The sequence below is a fragment of the Tachysurus fulvidraco genome, chromosome 2 (genome assembly GCF_022655615.1).
Source record: "Tachysurus fulvidraco isolate hzauxx_2018 chromosome 2, HZAU_PFXX_2.0, whole genome shotgun sequence".
NCBI classification, from domain to species: domain Eukaryota; kingdom Metazoa; phylum Chordata; class Actinopteri; order Siluriformes; family Bagridae; genus Tachysurus; species Tachysurus fulvidraco.
The window spans coordinates 602,041-622,221 of NC_062519.1; the positions used below are offsets into that span (position 1 = coordinate 602,041).

Here is a 20,181-nt window from a genome sequence, read left to right on the forward strand (position 1 = left end):
ATTGTGGAGGGCACTGTATATCCCTATCCCTAATGATCAAGCCGGAGGTGACGGTGACAAGGAAAAACTCCCTGAGATGATACGAGGAAGAAACCTTGAGAGGAACCAGACTCAGAAGTGAACCTCATCCTCATCTGGTTGACACTCTACAGTAAATAGTGTAAATGTAAATAATGTCCTTTCTACAATAGTTTATAACAGAGCTCCTGAGGAACTAATGGGTCAGAGTAAACTCTAAGATCACCACAGATCCAACACTAATGACTTCCTGATTTACACTCTATCATTATTTTGCTGTGTTCCATCTTCTCTGACCTGGTAACACATATATACTTCTATAAAACTTCTGTTATGAATCTCACATGTTGCTTTTTAATACCAGAATAATTCAAACACACCTTGTAGTTTTTGATATTTACTCATTTAAAATTGAGCGTCATTTTCAAGCACTAGGCTTAGAAAAACAACTATGTTCTTATCAACCATATCCTCTGTTGAATGTGTTTGATTCCTTCGAATTTTCTTTATCATGCTACTTGGTTAGAATTTTAAAGAAATCTAACGAGAAGTTAATTTAGGACTTTAGAGAATTATTATGTATTATCACAGAAGACAGTTTGAATCCCAGGTCCACCAAGCTACCACTGCTGGTCCCCTGAACAAGGCCATTAACCCTCAATTGCTCAGATTTATAACTGAGGAACATGTAAGTCATTGGGAATAAAGGAGTCTCCCACATGCCATAAATGTAATGTAAATGTAAAGACAGATGCTATTTGGCTAGACTAACACTTTTACATTCAAACTCTAGATGATTCTTATGACTTGTTTCCTGTAATTAGCTCAATAATGCTAAGCAGTGGTCTCGCCTGCAATGACTGAACACATAGCAACCCCCAAACTACCACACTAACATATGGATTTCACTGTATTACAAAACAACATGTCAAACCAAGTGCTATTTATATTAAAGGTGCGGTGCATGTTGTTTGAGAAATGCTTCAGAAAACTGAGTCGGGCCGACAAACAAAACAAAAGTGTAGCCAATGAGCATAAAGGGGCGTGTCTTGTCAATATGCGGTGGAGAGAGTGTTCAGTGCGGATGTGTGACATTAGCAAAAAGTGATTGAAACATTGTCATGGCGGATAAAAACATTAAGTGAAAAAAAGCTTACGATAAGACAAGAAGCAGGACCGTGTTAATATAGGATCAGATTTCCAGCGCTGGAGAGAACTAAACGTCTTCCACGTGAAACGGAGCTAAACCTTTCATGGTACAACACACAGTACTACAAAAACACATCTGTATTACCATAGTATTACTCATTGTGTTCATTTATTGATAAAAATATCCCCTCGGCCAGCTGCCCCAGCAGGTTCCCCCATAATAGTTGCCTGGGTTACTTATGTATGTGTGTGGCGGAGCTATCAAAACAGGGGTGACACCCATTTTGGTTAGGGGAGTGTTTGTTTTGGTGATTTTTACTCACACCACAAACACACTTTTCCACAAACACATTTCCAAATAAAAGATTAAATAATACAAAAAGTATTTGGACACACAACAGTGGCTCCATTACTGTGTTTCAGTATTTATTTTGCCCTGTTTATGTAGTTAAACTTCCCTTTAAGTGTGACTTTAGCAGTGACATTAACAGTGAGGAGATGTTACCTGTGTAGAAGTGATGAGTCTCCAGCAGGAGGAGGATTCTTAGACTGATCACCCATCATGGAGATACAGCTACAACAGATACAACAGTGTGTTGGTGATTCTGATCTCTTTCTCTGGAGTTTACTGTACAACATTATACACAGTCCTTTAGTCATTTATATAAACTCTTTATTTTACTTACAGTTACATATGAAATGATAACATTAACCTGGATATCGATTTTGTCTTTTATTCCTCTCGTGCAGAACTAACAATGTAAACATTTGGTCTTGTTGCTATTGTTTGATTAAAATTTTTTTTGCACATTTATGTGTATGTTTGTGTGTGTGTGTGTGTGTGTGTGTGTGTGTGGTCAATCTATAAAAAGCAAACAATTCAGAATTACTATACAGTATAGTTCACATAACCAAATACATTTGTACAAACATTTTAACAGCTTTAGATTGTAAGCATTAAATTACATAAAACATTATTTTGAAAATAGAAAACCATTATTTTGAATTGTAATGATATTTCACAATTTTATTTATTTATTACTTTTTTATTTAAAAAGCCTTCTTTCAAAAACATTAAAAATAGTAATGTATCCAAACGTTTGGGTGGTACAGTAATTCTATATGATAACAGTAAACTGCCTAGCAGAATGTAGAAGAACATATACTGTATACTGTGTACTAGGTTATAGTTTGTTTGAGCAAGCATACTGATTAAGGAGTATTTATTCATCTAGCTTTTTTCTAATTCATTTGCATCAATTGTAAAACATTTTTCCATTCCAGAATATTACAGTTGTTTATCTATTTTAGGGCTGAAATGATTTCTCAAGTAACTCGATTACAAAAATTTAAAACAAATTCCTCTGCCTCTAAGCCCTTTTAATTAATTTTTAAAGCTCACATTTTTAATGCAATGCTGCGAACATGAAGGTTGCTTGGGCACACAAGATCGGCCGCCTCTGAGCGTAACTGGTCACCATTTGAGAACACACACAAAGGTTCACAACAGGCTCACAAATGCAAGGGTTGAAAAACTGGTGGCAATCCGGGCAAACCTACGGTTCTTTGAGCCTGACAGTAAGCCATCCTCAACACTCTCTGCTTAGAGTGACAGTTCTATGTCTATTGCTCTGTGTTGTCGTTACCATGGTGTTTATTTACACGTCGGCTGATCTACATAAACTTAACTCTTATCCACAACTCGATGCGACTGCGTATAGGCTCTGTAAAGAGCTAGGGATTTCCAGACGTCCACGTTATGTTCATCGTTCGTGTCGTCATCACTCGGTTACTGCTATTCCATCGATCTGTAGCATTCAAACTGATGTTCGCTACTCTATGCTACCAGCCACACACGGCAGAAGGGTTTACGATGCATTAATTGCCATCTCATGCAGTTCTCCTCTTACGACTAAACATATACAAAATTACAGCCAGCATTCTCTGTTTATCTGTCGGTCTTTAACAGACGAAGCAACTATACTCTCCACGTTAATAACTGACAAAAACCTAGACGGATTACTTTTAACTGAAACATGGCAGCTCCCAAATGCCTATTATCATCTCAATCTCCTCACTCCCTCTGGATATAGGTGTATTGTTTTTCGAAACAGCATTAATGTTAAACCTGTTGAATTTCATGATACTATTACTTTTGAATATTCTCAAATTTTGTGGCTCAAATACACTGTGATTCTTCTGTACCGTCCGCAAAACCATTTGCCAACTTCTTCAGTGAATTAAATGAACTACTAACACTTGCTTTTGCAAAATGTCCCGCTCTGTTACTGCTTGGTGATTTCAATATACATGCTGATACTGATTGTGCAGAATGTAATGAGGAGTCATAAGGCTGGTGATCCATTTGCAGCGTTTTAATGGAAGCTCGTAACAGACAGGGTCAGCAACGGTAATCACAATATCGAAGGGCAGGCAAAATCAGACACGGAAAGACAGGCACAAGGTCAGGGCAGGCAGAAAACAATCAGAAACCAGAATACAGAAATAGGATCAAAACCAGAGCTAAGACACAATAGAAAACGCTCAGAATGACTGCTAACGCAAATCGAGACTTCTCATAGAGTTCAAGTTCAAGTTCCTATTTATAGGCGCAGGCTGATAGGAATCAGGTGGCGAAGTAATTAGTCTGCAAGGTGGGTGATAGTAGGTGTAGTCCGGAAGCGACTAATATTCTGGGGATGCTTCTCTGTGTTGCCGGTTGGGAGCCGGGGCAGGTGCGCCGACTGTGATACAGAATCACACAAACTTTTGTCGGTACTCCAGTGTTTTAACTGTGAAAAACATGTAAAGTTTCCCACTCACTCAAAGGGTCATACAATAGATTTCGTATGCACTACTGGTCTACGTAATGTTTCTGTGATTGGCTCTCAAATAGGACTGTCTGATCATTCATTTCTTGAAGTAGATTGTGATTTGCCTCCTTCTAATTTGAAACAAAAAACCACAATTACATACCGAAACCTGACCTCTGTGAATCCATTATTGTTTGCTACCATCTAACAGAATAACTTGTCTGTTATTGCTTAAGATGCTAGCCTGTCGGCTTCAACAGCTTTAGATATGCATGCCCCTATTAAAACAAGACATTTATAAGAAAACTGGTTTAACTGTGTATTTCAGTACTTATAAGAACCATATTCAACTTTACAAATCTGCTCTACAGATTGCTCGTACAAGCTATTACTCTGGCCTAATACGGCTACATTTTGGCCTAAAACACTGTGCTCCATAGTTAGGAAACTCACCCATCCACCTCCACCTGACATAATAGCTCATCGGAGCACTGTGAGTTATTTTTGCAATCATTTCAAAGAAAAATCAATAGTATACAGTATATAATCACTTCACCTCTAGCCTTTCCCCTACCCCCTCTGATGAATTTGGTTCAGTTTCTACTCAACATACCTTTGATAACTTTGTCCCTCCCACCCCTGTATATATTTCTAATTAATAGAGACGTCTAATCCTTCCACGTCATCTGGATCCAGCCCCTACAAACTTACTTAAAAAATGCACCTATGTTATTTCCGGTCTTTAATCTCATAGCTACTCAGCTCAGGTTTTGTTCCACAAGAATTAAAAACTGCATCAGTAACCCCTATTCTAAAAAATCCAGACTGGACCCCTCTGTATTGACTAATTATTTCCCATCTCCCATTCCTTTTGAAGCATCTTGAAAAAGTCATTGCCGCTTCACAACTTCTTGTCACAGCACAGCTTTTATGAAACGCTTCAATCTGGTTTTCGCACTCATCACAGTACTGAGACAGCATTACTTAGGGTGGTTAATGATTTACTCATGGCTGTTAATCGTTGTTCGGTTTGTTTCTCGATTCTCCACGACATCTCCTCGGCATTTGACACTATATCTCACTCCATTCTCATCTCACGACTATCTGCTCTGGGCGTCTCTGGCACTGTTTTGTCATGGTTTATTTCATACCTATCTGATCGTCAGTACTACATATCTATAAAACAGGCAAAGTCGACTATTGCTCAAGTCACATATGGTGTTTTTCAGGGATCTGTTCTTGGGCCTTTACTTATTATTATTTACATGCTTCCATTAGGTCACATTATCCGTCATCATGGGCTTAGTTATCACTTATACGCAGTTGACACACAACTATACATGAGCTTTAAACACACTGATCCCTTTCCCATAGTGCAGTGTGAGAAATGACGAGGGCTTTGAGGTAAGAGGGAGATGGTCTGTTTTTGGCTTTGTAGGCCAGCATCAGTGTTTTGAATCGGATGCGTGCAGCTACCGGAAGCCAATGGAGGGATCGCAGCAGCGGGGTGGTATGCGAGAACTTTGGCAGGTTGAAAACAAGCCGGGCAGCTGCATTTTGGATCATTGGCAGAGGATGGGTTGCGTTCATAGGTAGACCTGCCAGCAGTGCATTGCAGTAATCCAGTCTAGAAATGACAAGAGACTGAACAAGTACCTGAGCAGTCTGTGTGGAAAAAAATGGCCGAATCCTTCTAATGTTGTAGAGAAGAAACCGACATGAGAGAGTCACATTAGCAACAAGAGAGGAAAAGGACAGTTGATTGTCCATGGTTACCCCAAGGTTGTGAACTGTGGCTGAAGGGGAGATCAGATCGTTGTGCAACGATATAGCAAGATCATGACCTGGGGATGAATCACCTGGGATGAACAGCAGTTCAGTTTTGCTAGGATTGAGCTTTAACTGATGAGCAGTCATCCATGATGAAATTTCTGCCAGACATGCTGAGATCCGATCAGAAGCTGTGGCATCTGAGGGTGGGAAAGAGAAGATAAGTTGTGGTATCATCAGCATAGTGGTAAGAGAACCCATGTGATGAAATAACTTCCCCCAAGAGAGTGAGTATACAGGGAGAAAAGAAGAGGACCAAGTACTGAGCCCTGTGGGACGCCAGTGGAGAGTCTGTGTGGAGCAGATGTCACTCCCCTCCATGTTACCTGATATGAGCGTCCTTCCAGGTAGGAAGCAATCCATTCCAAAGCTGATCCGCAAATCCCAAGACTCTTGAGGGTGGATAAGAGAGTCTTGTGGCTGACCGTATCAAACGCTGCTGAAAGTTCAAGTTTTCTTTATTGTCAACTCTTTCACATGTACAATACATACAAATAATTGAAAACGTATTTCTCTTAGTTCCAACGTGCAAAATATTAGCAATGAAATTGAAATAAAGTGCAAGGCATATGCAGATACAGTGAAGAATAAGCAGACCAATGCTGCACAAAGTGACTTGTGCATGTTTTCGTATGTTAGTGGGAGGGGGGAGTGGAAGGACCTGGGGATGTGGGATCTGAAGGGGAGTGTTGGGTTCATAGATCTGTGGTGCCTGTGGCAGAAAAGAGAAGTGGAGGCAAGTTTGAGAGCGAGTTCAGCTTCCTGACAGCCTGATGAATGAAGCTGTCCTTCAATCTGTTGGTCCTGGCCCGGAGACTCCGCAGTCTCCTCCCTGATGGCAGCAGACTGAAGAAGCTGTGTAATGGGTGGGTGGGATCACCTGCAATGCAGAGGGCTTTTCGGGTGAGACGGGTCTCGTAAATGTCCTGGAGGGAGGGGAGAGAGACACCAATAATCCTCTCAGCTGCTCTCACTATGCGCTGTAGTGTCTTCCAGCAGGATGCATTGCAAGCACCGTACTACACAGTGATGCAGCTTGATAGTATGCTCTCAATGGTGCCTCTGTAGAAGGTGTGCATGATGGGTGGCGTGGCGCTGGCTCTTCTCAGTTTGCGGAGGAAGTAGAGACGCTGCTGTGATTTCTTGGCCAGTGCTGCTGCGTTTCCAGTCCAGTTCCAGTCCTCTGTGATGACCACACCCAAGAATTTGGTGATATTCACTCTCTCCACAGTGGCACCGTTGATGGTCAGAGGAGCATGCTGAGTGTGCTTTCTCCTGAAGTCAACAACAATCTCCTTCGTCTTCTCCACATTCAGAGAGAGATTGTTGTCAGTACACCACCCGGCCAGGCGTCTCACCTCGTTCCTGTAGTTTGTCTCGTCTTTGTTGCTAATGAGACCCACTACAGTCGTGTCATCCGCAAACTTGATAAAGAGGTTGGAGTTGTGTGATGGTGTGCAGTCATGGGTCAGCAGGGTGAAGAGAAGGGGGCTCAGCACACATCCTTGGGGGGCCCCAGTGTTCAGTGTGATGGTGCTGGATGTGTTGCTGCCGACCCGTACTGCCTGAGGTCTTCCAGTCAGAAAGTCCAATAGCCAGTTGCACAGTGAAGTGCTGAATAGTGAATAGCTGAAGCAGTTTATTACTGAGCTGTTGAGGGATGATAGTGTTGAATGCTGAACTAAAGTCTATGAACAGCATTCTAATGTACGAGTCCTTTTTGTCCACATGAGTGAGTGCTGAATGCATGGCAGTTGAGATGGCATCATCAGTTGAGCGATTGGGCCGATATGCAAACTGGAAGGGGTCCAGAAGGGGGGGTAGGGCAGACTTGATATGGTGCATGACTAGCCGTTCAAAGCACTTCATGATGATAGAAGTAAGTGCAAAAGGACGGTAATCATTGAAGCATGATGGAGACGTCTTTTTCAGGACTGGAATGATGGTGGCAGCTTTGAAGCATGTGGGGACAACAGCTTGACTGAGTGAGATGTTAAAAACGTCTGTGACGACATCAGTGAGTTCCACTGCACAGTCTCTCAGTACACGTCCAGGAATGTTGTCAGGACCAGGAGCTTTGCGTACATTGATCCTGCTGAAGGATCTCCTTACGCTATCTGGGGTCAGCATCATTACCTGGTCACTGGGAGGAGGTGGAGTTTTCTGTGCAGTGGTGTTGTTTTGCTTTTCAAAGCGAGCAATGGTGTTCAGCTCGTTCAGCAGAGAGATATTATTGTCACAGATCCGTGGTGGAGGCTTGTAGTCCGTAATGGTTTGTATCCCCTGCCACAGGCTCCGAGTGTCTCTGCTGTTGCTGAATTTATGGGCTATCCTCCTAGAGTACTGCCTCTTAGCCTCTCTGATGGCACGGGATAGGTTGGCCCTGGCTGTCCTCAGGCCCGCCTCGTCTCCAGCTCTGAAGGCGCGTTCCGCGTCTTCAGGAGTCTGTAGACCTCTCCTGTCATCCACGGCTTCTGATTGGCCCGGATAGTGATGGTCTTTGTGACTGTTACATCGTCAATGCACTTGGTGATGTAGGCAGTGACAGTTTCTGTGTACTCTTGGAGGTCTGTGGTGTTATTGTATGTGGCAGCCTGCTTAAACATATTCCAGTCAGTGGTGTCAAAGCAGTCTTGAAGAGCCTCCGATGACCCCTTGAATTTGTTTCTGAACTGGTTTGTTGACTTTAATGAGTGGTCTGTATGCAGGCATTAGCATGACAGTGATGTGGTCTGATGCGCCAAGGTGTGGGAGGGGGAGGGCTTTGTAGGCTCCTTTCTGTGTGGTGTAAACAAAGTCCAAAATGTTATTACCTCGTGTTGGAAAGTTAATGTGTTGGTGTATTTTTGGGAACACACTCTAAGTCTGCATGATTGAAATCCCCAGCTATGATGAGAAAAGCATCAGGGTGTGCTGTCTGCTGCTCACTGATGTGCTGGTACAGTTCATGTAGTGCATCGTGTAGTGCAGAATGGCTGTATATTCCCTCGGCAGATAGAACGGGCGGCACTTAATACTCATAAACTCCACCAGGGGTTAGCGGTGTTTGCAGACCACAACAGCATTGCGGCACCACGCATCATTGATGTAAACACAAAGCCCGCCGCCGTGAGTTTTTCCTCCCGCGACGAGAGCTCGGTCTGCTCGATAGCATGTTAGCTGATCGAGCTGAATAGCGTCGTCCGGAACACTGTTGCTAAGCCATGTTTCCGAGAACACAGAAACACAACAGTCTCTTACAGATCTACAAACCGAGCGTAGTAGTCGGATGTAATCCATTTTATTGTCTAAAGAGCGTACGTTAGCCAGTATGATGGTAGGGATAGCTGGCTTGTGTGGGTTAGCCATTAGCCTGGCCCGGATACCTCCGCGCTTACCCCTCTTCTGCTTTCTCTCTCGCTTCTTGTGGCGCTTCAGTTGCGGGCCAGATGTAGTAGTGGGGGTCGGTGATGGTGTAAGCCTCCGGAGCAGACCGAGGTCCCACAGCTCTTCTGCGTGCACGGAGTTTAACTCCAAAAATGTGGTTCTTGCGACATCCAGCAGAAACTCACGGCTGTATGCGCGCTTAAGGAAAGGTGGACGCGTTGCAGACGTCCAAAAACACTGCGACTCACGAGGTGAAAAATACGAAAACACCGTTTTTCCGGGAGAGAGAGAAGCCGCTGTGTGTGCACACGCCGCCATCTATGTGGCAGTGGAAGGTCAAGGAGGATAAGGATGGATGACAGTTTGGCTGATCTAGCAGCATGTACCTTCTCAGAGACATCCAAAAGGGCTGTCTCTGTTGAGTGAGCTGCTTTAAAGCCAGACTGGTTGGGATCTTGGAGGTTGTTCTGTGAGAGATAGACAGACAGTTGATTATAGACAATGCGTTCAAGAATTTTTGAAAGAAATGAGAGAAGTGATATCGGTCTGTAGTTACTGATGTCTGATGGATCCAGAGCAGGTTTCTTTAGGTTGGGAATAACTTGCTCTCTTGAAAGTAGTTGGTACCTGGCCAGATGCTATGGATCTATTGACGATAGTGGAAATGAAGGGCAAAAGGTCTTGCGAGATGGTCTGGAGCATAGTGGTAGGGAGTGGATCCAATGGGCATGTGGTAGGATTGAAGGACTGGATGAGTTGTAAAATCTCTTCTGCTGCCACAGTTGAGAAATGTGACAACGAAGGTGTTGGGAAATGCATACTCTGAGATGTAAGTGCAGTCGGGGCTGAAGTGAAGGTCCGGCAGATTTCCTCAATCTTCTCCTGGTAGAAAGAAGCAAAGTCTTCTGCAGTCAGGGAGGATGAAGAAGGTGGAGCCGGGGGGTTGAGCAGAGAAGAGATGATGTTGTGGAATTTCTGAGGGTCATGTGAGGAAGCTTCAAGCTTCTCCTTGTAGAAGGAAGTCTTGGCAGAAGTCACATCTGAGGAGAACTTGACAAGAAGTGTTCGGTAAAAATCAAGATCTGCATCAAGTTGTGATTTTTTCCACTTTCTCTCTGATGATCTTAGCTCTCTTCGATTGTAGCGCAGCACATCTGAAAGCCAAGGAGAACAATAAGTTTTCTTGGGTTTAGTGAAAATAGGGCAGAGGAAGTCCATAGTTGAGGAAAGAGATGAGAGGAAAGTATCTGTGGCTGAGTCCAAGGGTAGTGAGGAAAAAGACTCAGTATCAGGAAGGGAAGAAAGAGTGCCAGAAGCTACAGATGAAGGGGAGACAGAGTGAAGGTTGCGGGGGGTAAGAATAAATAAAAAATAAATATACAGATAAAACAGATCTGCTCTTCATCTCTTATTACGTAATGTGTAGGTTTTGGGATGTTTTTGTGGTGTTCTTCTCCCTTGTTTTTTCTTTCTTTTTTTCCCTCTGCTAAGCAGTGCTTCAAATCATCTGCAGCTGATGCCAATTAGCGGCAGCATGGCTTACCTGCTATACGGCGTGCTGGAGAGATAAAACAGCAGAGACACAGCTGACGGAGAGAGTCTTTCCTTATCCGCTATCCCACCACCTGGCTGTGTCTGCTATTAAGCAATTGGTGAAATGTAAACAAAGTGTGGTTACAACGACATTACTGTTGATGTGTAAGTCTGCCTTTGTCAACCTGTGTAGGGAGATGAGCGCCGATTTATTTGGGTTTATATACCCCTTCTATATTTTTCACCTTTTTTTTTTTAGTCAGGGAGAGAGGTAAGAATATTGTCTTTAATTTTATTTTGGACAGGGAAGTAACCTTAAGTAAGTTTCTGTTTTGTTTGTTGTTTTCGGCATTTGCTCTATCCTGACGCCTTGGTTGTTTAGGCTTATTTATAATTTGTATTCATTGGCTTTTGTTACGCCCTGGACAATAAACGCAATATAAGAATATTTTTGGTCCGGTGTTCTTTCAAAGTATGGTGTTAAATAGAGGGGATTTGTGTGAACCTTTTTTGAGTAGTATCAATTTGAAAAGTGAGAAGAACTGGGTTAAAGGAAAAGGAAAGTTCTCATTTATTTATTTTACTTTCTCAATAACCCGTAGACCAGGGGTCGGCAACCTTAAACACTCAAAGAGCCATTTGGGCCCCTTTCCCACATAAAAAAACACAGGGAACCACAAAACCCATTTGACATCTAAAATGAAGATAACACTGCATATGTCGTTTTTTACCTTTATGGAAAGTATAGAAAAAACTGTAGTGTGCTGCATTTATGAAACCAATGAACTGCTACCGAGTAAATGCAATTTTATTTCTGCAGGCAAAAAAAAATATTTTTATTTTTAGTTTGAACTAACATTAAGTAAAAAGACGCTGGGTTGAAGGTTACTTTCAAATAAAATGTTCAATGTCTAATTGAGTCCTCTTCGGCTCTCAAGTTTTGAAGACAGGCAAGCGTAACATGTCCAACCCCCCCGCAACCCCAATTTTTTTCATTGGTTGTTGGGTTAAATCTTTCCCAGATATTGCTATTTTCTGATTGGCTATTGTGTAGCCTCTTTTTTGATTGGCTGATAAGCTGATAAGCTGCAGCAAACCAAAAAGGTGTCTGTTTCTGTGTGTCGGATTTCACAAGTCGGCAGTTTTGACGCATATTTTGAGCGACAAAAAAATTAAACAGTTTATTTTAATGTTACAAGAGCATCGTAATCTTAGAATTTAGAATTACTTTGTTTAAACTAACTAAATAAAATAAAATTAATTTAAATTAAATTTTTATTTTCCAAGGGAGCTGCAGCAGAGGGATGAAAGAGCCATTTGCGGCTCCGGAGCCACGGGTTGCTGACCCCTGCCCTAGACAATTTGAGTTTGTAACAAATGGGGGCTTGTCCGGGATCTTAAATTAATGGCTCGTTTGTTCGTCCAGTTTTTTGTCCAAAATTGTGAAATTCTTCTTCCCTGTTTTGTGACAGTTGTATGAACATCACGTCTAAATCCACGTTTTGGTACCATATAACGCAGCGCCGGTGTTTTTTTTTCTCTTGCTCTCTTTGGGTTGCTGGCTGTTTTCTTTTTGAGGGAAAGAAGAGTGTTAGATTTAATGATGGAATTTGATCTTATCTCGTTTACGCTTGCGCCGACTACAGAAGATTTTAATCGCTGTAAAAAGAGTGAGCTTTTGATGATAGCAGACTTCTTTAGGATTAATGTCCCTAGAGAGGCTACCAAACAGGTCATTAAGGATGAGCTGTATGATAAACTAGTAAATGAGGGAATTTTACCAAATCAAAGCGGTGATAGTGGAGAGTTAGAATAACTCGAAGTTACAGTAGTTAAAGAATTGGATAGTGTAGATCCACTTGACACGGAGTCTATGGCTGTGCAAGTCTCTAGGTTAGCAGTTAGGTTAAAAGAGTTGGAATTGGACATAAGGAAACAGGAGTGTGAAGCCCAAATGCTTCATATTGAGAACTGTTGAAGCGGAAGCTGACAGGGATATTAAATTGCGGAAATTGGCTTTAGAAGCCCAGCGTGTGGCTGAGCAACCAGTCCCTTTACCACGTACTAAAACTCAATCAGTTTCCTCTCCTATATCGGCTATAATTAATTAGTTCTTTCTCTGGTGGGCATGGTTATGCATCTTCTGATGTTCCGTTTGATCCCATTAGATATATATATATATATATATATATATATATATATATATATATATATATATATATATATATATTAAACTTCCATCCATCCATCCATCCATTTTCTACCGCTTATCCGGGGCCGGGTCACGGGGGCAGCAGTCTAAGCAGGGACACCCAGACTTCCCTCTCCCCAGACACTTCCTCCAGCTCTTCCGGGGGAATACGGAGGCGTTCCCAGGCCAGCCGAGAGACATAGTCCCTCCAGCGTGTCCTAGGTCTTCCCCGGGGCCTCCACCCGGTTGGACATGCCCGGAACACCTCCCCAGGGAGGCGTCCAGGAGGCATTCGAAACAGACGCCCGAGCCACCTCAGCTGACCCCTCTCAATGTGGAGGAGCAGCGGCTCTACTCTGAGCTCCTCCCGAGTGACTGAGCTCCTCACCCTATCTCTAAGGGTGCGCCCAGCCATCCTGTGGACGAAACTCATTTTGGCCGCCTGTATCCGGCATCTTGTCCTTTCGGTCATGACCCAAAGCTCATGACCATATATATTAAACTTGTAACACCATTTCAGGAAAGCAGAAGAAGATTCTTATTTTGTTGTGTTTGAGCGAGTTGCAGGCAAGTTGACATGGCCAAAAGATATGTGGGCCCTATTGTTACAGTGTAGTCTCACAGGAAAAGCACAAAAAGTCTGTTCGGCTCTACCAATTGAATCTTCTCTTGATTCTGACACAATTAAAGCGTGTGTATGAACTTGTCCCAGAAGCATATCGACAAAAAATTAGGCCACATGAGAAAACAGCCAGACAATCTTACGTAGAGTTTGCGAGGGAGAAAAAAATCCTCTTTGATAAGTGTTGTGCCTCTAGCAAGATAACGACCCTGGGAGAGTTACGAGAGTTAATCTTGCTAGAAGACTTTAAGAATCGTGTGCCAGAGAATTTGGTAGTTCACTTGAACGAACAAAAAGTCACATGTTTGTCTAATGCAGCCGTTTTGGCCGACGAGTTTCTGCTGACACATCGTGCAGTTTTTCCTGCAGCGCGACAGTCAAGTTTTGCTCTGAGATCAGTTGATGTGCAGAATGTAACGTCTCGTGTAATGCGCCCTGTTTCCAAGAGTATACGTAAAACTAAATCTGGCAATAATGAGAAACGAGAATGTTTGTTTCTATTGTTTGAGTCCCGAACATCTGATTGCATTCTGTCAGTTGTGGAAGCAGAAGAATTTGAAAACTAAAAGTGTAGCACTTTCTCAGTCTTTACCAAAATTAAAAACAGCTGATGTGGAAAGTTATCAGCCATTTATGATAGAAGTCATGGTTTCCCTTCTTCTGATGCCGAGTTTAAGCCAGTTGTTATGTTGAGAGATACTGGATCAGCTCAATCCTTTATTTTTGACAGTTGTTTACCATTTTCTGCTGATACTTACACTAATTTTGATGTATTACAGTAGTTCGAGGTACTGAGATGCGCTGTGTTAATGTGCCACTGCATATGGTTCATGTGAAGTCAGATCTGGTTAGTGGAGCGTTCAAGCTGGGTGTCCGTAAACTGTTACCTGTGGAAGGTGTAGATGTAATAATAGGAAATGATTTAGCAGGTGGCAAAGTTTTTCCTATTCCCATGGTGACTCAAACCCCAATTGAAAAGGAGCAATCTGATCTTTCTGTTTTGTTTCCTTCAGCATTTCCTGCATGTGTAGTGACCTGTGCACAAGCTCAGAAATTCAACGATATGGTAAATCTTGCTGATTCTTTTTTTAGTTTCTGACTCTTCTCCAGTAGAGGGTACACTGTCTGTAGAGCCAGAGCTAAAGCATGATTCCACTTCAGAGCCCAAAATCCCCTTAACAGTGAGCAGAGAACAGTTGATAAAAGCAGAACGAGGAGACACAACACTAACTGAGGGTATTCAAGCTGCAGATCTTGGGCAAATGTCTTTGTCAGGAGTGATGTATTTCTGGGACGATGGACTGCTGATGCGCAGATGGAAACCAGATACTGATGATGAGAATTGTCAGGAGGTAAGACAGATGGTTTTACCTATTGGCTATTGTGCAGATGTGTTAAGACTTGCCCATGAACATGTAATGTCCGGTCATTTGGGTGTGACGAAGACATTCTATCGAATTTCCAGATACTTCTATTGGCCTGGTGTAAAAGCTGCCTTTTGTAAAGCTTGCAAAATTTGTCAACTTGCAGGAAAGTCGAACCAGAGCGTTCCAGTTGCTCCGCTTAATCCAATACCTGTCATGAGTGAGACATTCGAAAGTGACATTTCACTGCTTTTGGTTGCCGTCTTTGCGGCTTTCCGCTGATTAACGTTATAGATAAACGCCTCCAGCTCTGACTGCGCGTGCACGCTGCGCGTACCTGTGCTTCTCCGTTCTAATAAAGCAGACAGCTGAAGACGCACGTGTGAAACACTACAACACACGCGTGTAAAAGCAAAGTAAAAAAAAAAATTTTTTAAAAACTCGCTCTGGGATCAAACTGATAAATAATTTTCTTTCCCATCGACGACACGTCCTGCATTTTAACGTCCTTTTTATTGTTTATTTCTGAAAGTAAAAATGATCCTTATAGTTTTAGAGTGACTGAGATCACACACAGGGGGCTGGAGACACCCTAAAGAAGGCCTAGAACTGCCTCTGCCTTGTATTCATGTCTGCTTATGACCAAACAACATGTTTATTTATGTTTCTATATCATATAGTTTATATACATTTACAAATAATTCCCATAAATTAAGATTAAGTTTCAGATTAAGTTCCCGTTGAAAGTTTCAGTAAGTTTACCGAAACTTTCCGCCCCTTTGTAACTCTATAATACACGACATTATGTAGCGACAACCGTGGTTTTAAATAGCTGTATGTTAAAATACCCCTATTATAATCCTTCTTATTAAAATCTATTAAATCCAAGTGTGGGAATAAAAGTTAATGTCGTTACGCAGTTTAACTAATAACAGTTGTACATATAGCTAACAAGGAAGAGCTACGATGAGCTAATGCTAAAGCTAGTTTTCGACATGAACAGAGGAAATAATAATAATAAAAAACAAAGCTAAATATAAAAATACAGAATAATACCAGATATGTGGTGTATTAGCGGTGTTAAGTTACAACTGTGTTACATTTCATGTCGTTTATATGATGTAGTTAGCGAAAGAATAACAAGAACATAGCCGCCTAGGGCCGAAGCTCAAACCGCTCCATTCTCCCTATTTAAGCGCACTTGATTTGTAGTGCACATACTGCGTTCCAGTGACCTACCTAGTGCACTACATGTCAATACGAAACACAGCCACGAGACCCGTTAGCTAGCGCTGTATTGTCTGGGTAAGAATCGCTCCGTCATCGTTTACACTCAACAGACGCGTTGTTCCTTATCGTATTTTATATTCGTATGAAAATATCGATGTATAAAGGATTTAAACGTGTAGAAGTCCTTGTTTTTCACATAAGAACAAAGTACCAAGTAAAAACACTTACCTTGGAGTTTGTGTCCGTTAAAAGCAGTGGATAGATAACAGTAGTGATGTTACCGGTGGCACTGAAGCTCCGAGTCGTGTCACAAAAATGAACCGATTTTCAGTGAAGCTTGATTCGTTCTGGCAAAAATCACGCGAGCAAAATGACGTCCGAAGCTTCGTTTCAGATGTTCCTCATGACTCATTTATTTCCCAGAATAACGAGATGTGTGAAGCAGCAAGAATTCAGTCAAACCTCAAACCAACAAGTAGAAGGTTAGATCTCGTGGTGCTTTGTGTCCTGGACCCACTAAAAACATGAAGCTGCACTTTTAATCCTTTACGTCCAGAAAAATCTTTCAGGAGGCCGAGATTACACGAGGAACCTTTGGGACATGAAAATCTCTTATGACACGTGGAAGAAACGTGCAGCTGAGTAAAAATGGTTCAGTGTTAAATGTTTCACATCAGTGGCTCCCAGAACACAAAGACTTATTTTTTTTTTACAGGTTACACACTCGTTTATGTATGTATGTATGTATGTATATATATATATATATATATTTATTACACACATATACATACATAAATACATATTACACACACACACACACACACATATATATAAACTAAAGTACCATGATCTCAGGGCAGTTTTACACCTGGCAGCAGTGTGTGTGTGTGTGTGTGTGTGTGTGTGTGTGTGTGTGTGTGTGTGTGTGAGAGAGAGAGAGAAGGTAAATGAGATTCTTGCTCCACTGTCTACAGTTTATTGTGAATGGTATAAACATCTGTACAGACAAATGGTTGAGCAGCTGTTTATTTGGCTGCCTGCTGCTTGGCGATCTTCTTCAGTCCCTTCTTATTGTGTTTCTTGGCAAAGCGCATGTTCTTCAGAAACTTAGGGTCCACCTGCAGAGAGACAGAAAAATGTGTTAGAACATTCCTGGTGCTCTGGTGCTGTAACACACACACACACACACACACACACACACACACACACACACACACCACTTTCTTTAATGTTTCCAGATTCACTTCAGGAAACAATTTGTGTGTGTGTGTGTGTGTGTGTGTGTGTGTGTGTGTACGTACAGGACTAAATGAAATCTTCAGTTTTACTTTAATCATGTTTGTAAAAGCACTGAGCAGATCTCACTGTTAAATTACAGGAAGTTACATCATCTAAACTCAAGCCTCTGGTTTAAAAACAAAAGAAACTCCAGCTTAAAGTTACATCTCTGAACCTCCATAAAGGAGCCGTTATCTCACCTTCCTCTGTCTCTGTGATTGATTAAATAAAATAATACCATAATCTCTCTGACACAGCGCTCAAAAGTTTGTGCTCCCTTTAGAAGCTGCTGTACAGAACAGTGAAGAATCCATCATTAAAGATGCGTTCACAAGCACAGTGTTAACTTATATTCCATCTCGTGACCTTCGTTCTTCTGAAACTGTTCCTTTAACTCGTTTATGATCGATGGGAGTTACGGCTTTCTCTTCACTAGCGCCAAAACTGTGGAATTCTTTACCAACTGAGAAGGAAAGCAAAATCTCTTGGCATTTTTAAATCTCAGCTTAAAACAATTTTTTTAGGCTAGCTATTAATTGACTGATTGTAATTTTACATTGTGCTTATTTTATAGTCTATTGTGTGTTTTTATTTTATTTGCTTTTGTAAAACGCTTTGAGATGTACTTTTAAAGGTACATCTGTTTTAAGGACGTGATAGTCCAGGCGCTGGGTTCCTAAGCGGAAGGTCGGGGTTCAAGGCCACAAGCTGCTGAGACATCAACGTTGGGTCCTTGAAAAAGGCCCTTAACCTCACGATGGCTGACCCTTCACTCTGACCCCAGGCTCATAATAGCTTGGGATATGCGAAAAAGATAGAGGGGCAGTTGAGGCTCTGGGTTTTGATCGGAGGATATGGGTTCATGGTCCAGCACAGCCAAGCTGCCACTGCCCTTGAGCAAGGCCCTCAACCCTCCCTGCTCCAGGGGCACTGTATCATAGCTGCCCCTGCACTCTGACCCCAACCTCCTCAGTTGAAGTATGTGAAGAAAAGAACTCCACTGTGCTGTAATGTACATGTGGTTGTGATAAAGGCTTCTATGCCCCGCCCCCTAATTCAGGTTATTATATAACAGAACCCAGGTGTCTGTTCTCCCCTCAGTGAGGTTCTTTTCACAGATCACTCGCTGGTCTGAGAGCCACAGTGTGAGTTCAGGGTCAGTCTGCTTCACAGTGAACTCCAAGGGGAAAGTGAATCGACTCACTGTTAGAAGTAAACACGGTGTTTGTGTGATGATCACAATGACTCACTTCTACTCACACTTTAAGATTTAAAAGGTTTACTACAGTTTTTTTTCCTCACTGCTGGATTTATAAAAAGGACTTCACATCGATTCAGACGTGACCCAGAGAGACGGCGCTGAAATTCTGAAGCACACACAAAAATTCAGACCCTGTTTGTGGGTGGAGTTTCTGAGGCATGTGATGGAGTAGGGTTGTTATCAGACAGTCTGATTATCTTCATGTCTGATAGATCACTTCTGTGGTGTCTCATAAATAAACTTATAGCTTCACATCTTTAACTGAATCACAGATTTAAAAACACAAGCTCACCCCCTTTAGAGACTCATAGCGATGAGAGCGAGGCTTCTTAATGCCGTTTCTGTGCCACTTGCGGGCTAAAGAGAAGAAACAACACAAAATAACATTATTCACCATTTTACTCTGAACATTGTGTGTGTATGAGATACTCACACTGGTTGTGTGTGAGTGTGTATGTTTTACTCACACTGGTTGTGTGTGTGCTTATGTGTGTGAGGGTGTGTGTGTGTGTGTGTTACTCACATTGGTTGTGTGTGTGAGGGTGTGTGTGTGTTACTCACATTGGTTGTGTGTGTGTGTGTGTGTGTGTGTTACTCACACTGGTGGGGTGTGTGTGTGTGTGTGTGTTACTCACACTGGTGGGGTGTGTGTGTGTGTGTGTGTTACTCACACTGGTTGTGTGTGGTGTGGTTCTTAGACTTTGCCATATTTAAGATGTCTGTAAACAGAAACAGAAGATAAACTAATTTAAAACACAATAAATAACACGTAAAACTTTCACAAATCCACACGTTACTTCCAGCCTGATTATAATACCCATAATAGCTACATGAACCTGAGACTATAACTAGTTTATAACTGTATATTACACCCAATAAAACAGTAAATATAAATAATCGTGTTGTTTATCTGCAGTTTAAACAGTAAATTACAGCGCTAGTGAACGCAGCCCGCTGTTTCAACATCTAACGCTAAAAACGGTCATTTATCACCGAAAGGGGCAATAAAACTGCCCCAGTGCGTGTCCAGTTGCCCCCGGAGACGTTACCACAGCAACACACCGTATAAATGTGTGTAAATATTTAATACACAATAAAGATCACTTTAGATTCTGTACAACAACACAAAGCATAAATTCCGTACCTGCTACACGAAGCGCGAGACAACCGGAAGAGGAAGTTTGGAAGGATTGTGGGAAATAAAAGTCATTCTTCAACGCAACACAGTGTGAAGCCAAACACAAGAACGCAATAGAATAAAAGTCAGAATCACAAAGTATCACACATTACAACATATATATATATATATATATATATATATATATATATATATATATATATATATATATATATATATATATAATAAACAATATATATATATACATAAAATTATAATTTTTTTGATTTGTGTGTGTGTGTCTGTGTGTACGTGTGTGTGTGAGTGAGTGAGTGTGCCTGTGTGTGTGTGTGAGTGAGTGTGTGTGTGTTTGTCTGTGTGTGCTTATGTGTGTGAGTGTGTGTGTCTG

The 20,181-nt window shown here is 41.8% G+C and overlaps 2 protein-coding genes across 2 annotated transcripts in view; both read right to left on the reverse strand.

Moving 5' to 3' along the window:
- Positions 1-16,419, reverse strand: part of LOC113636435 (NACHT, LRR and PYD domains-containing protein 12-like) — a 65,415-nt gene extending 48,996 nt beyond the window's left edge. The window contains exons 1-3 of the mRNA XM_027136538.2: positions 16,345-16,419; positions 10,720-10,814; positions 1,673-1,741 (exon numbers count right to left, since the gene is read on the reverse strand). Coding sequence (XP_026992339.2) covers positions 1,673-1,731 — 59 coding nt within the window. The 5' untranslated portion in view covers positions 1,732-1,741; positions 10,720-10,814; positions 16,345-16,419. The remainder of the gene's footprint in view (positions 1-1,672; positions 1,742-10,719; positions 10,815-16,344) is intronic.
- A 659-nt stretch (positions 16,420-17,078) lies between these two features.
- rpl29 (ribosomal protein L29) lies at positions 17,079-19,905 on the reverse strand. The gene is made up of 4 exons (XM_027136550.2): positions 19,800-19,905; positions 19,327-19,374; positions 18,948-19,012; positions 17,079-17,234 (listed from the first exon to the last, which is right to left on the reverse strand). Exons 2-4 carry the CDS (start codon positions 19,361-19,363, stop codon positions 17,142-17,144), a joined length of 195 nt encoding a protein of 64 aa, XP_026992351.1. The 5' UTR covers positions 19,364-19,374; positions 19,800-19,905; the 3' UTR covers positions 17,079-17,141.
- Between the last annotated feature and the right edge of the window lie 276 nt (positions 19,906-20,181).

Bases quoted from the DNA above. Each gene is read 5' to 3' on its own strand.
- rpl29 (XM_027136550.2), bottom strand. From the start codon at position 19,363: ATGGCAAAGTCTAAGAACCACACCACACACAACCAGT. The intron at 19,013-19,326 runs GTGAGTAACACA...TCTTCTCTTTAG, and splicing joins CCACACCACACACAACCAGT to CCCGCAAGTGGCACAGAAAC. The intron at 17,235-18,947 runs GTGAGCTTGTGT...GTCTCTCTGCAG, and splicing joins GCTATGAGTCTCTAAAGGGG to GTGGACCCTAAGTTTCTGAA.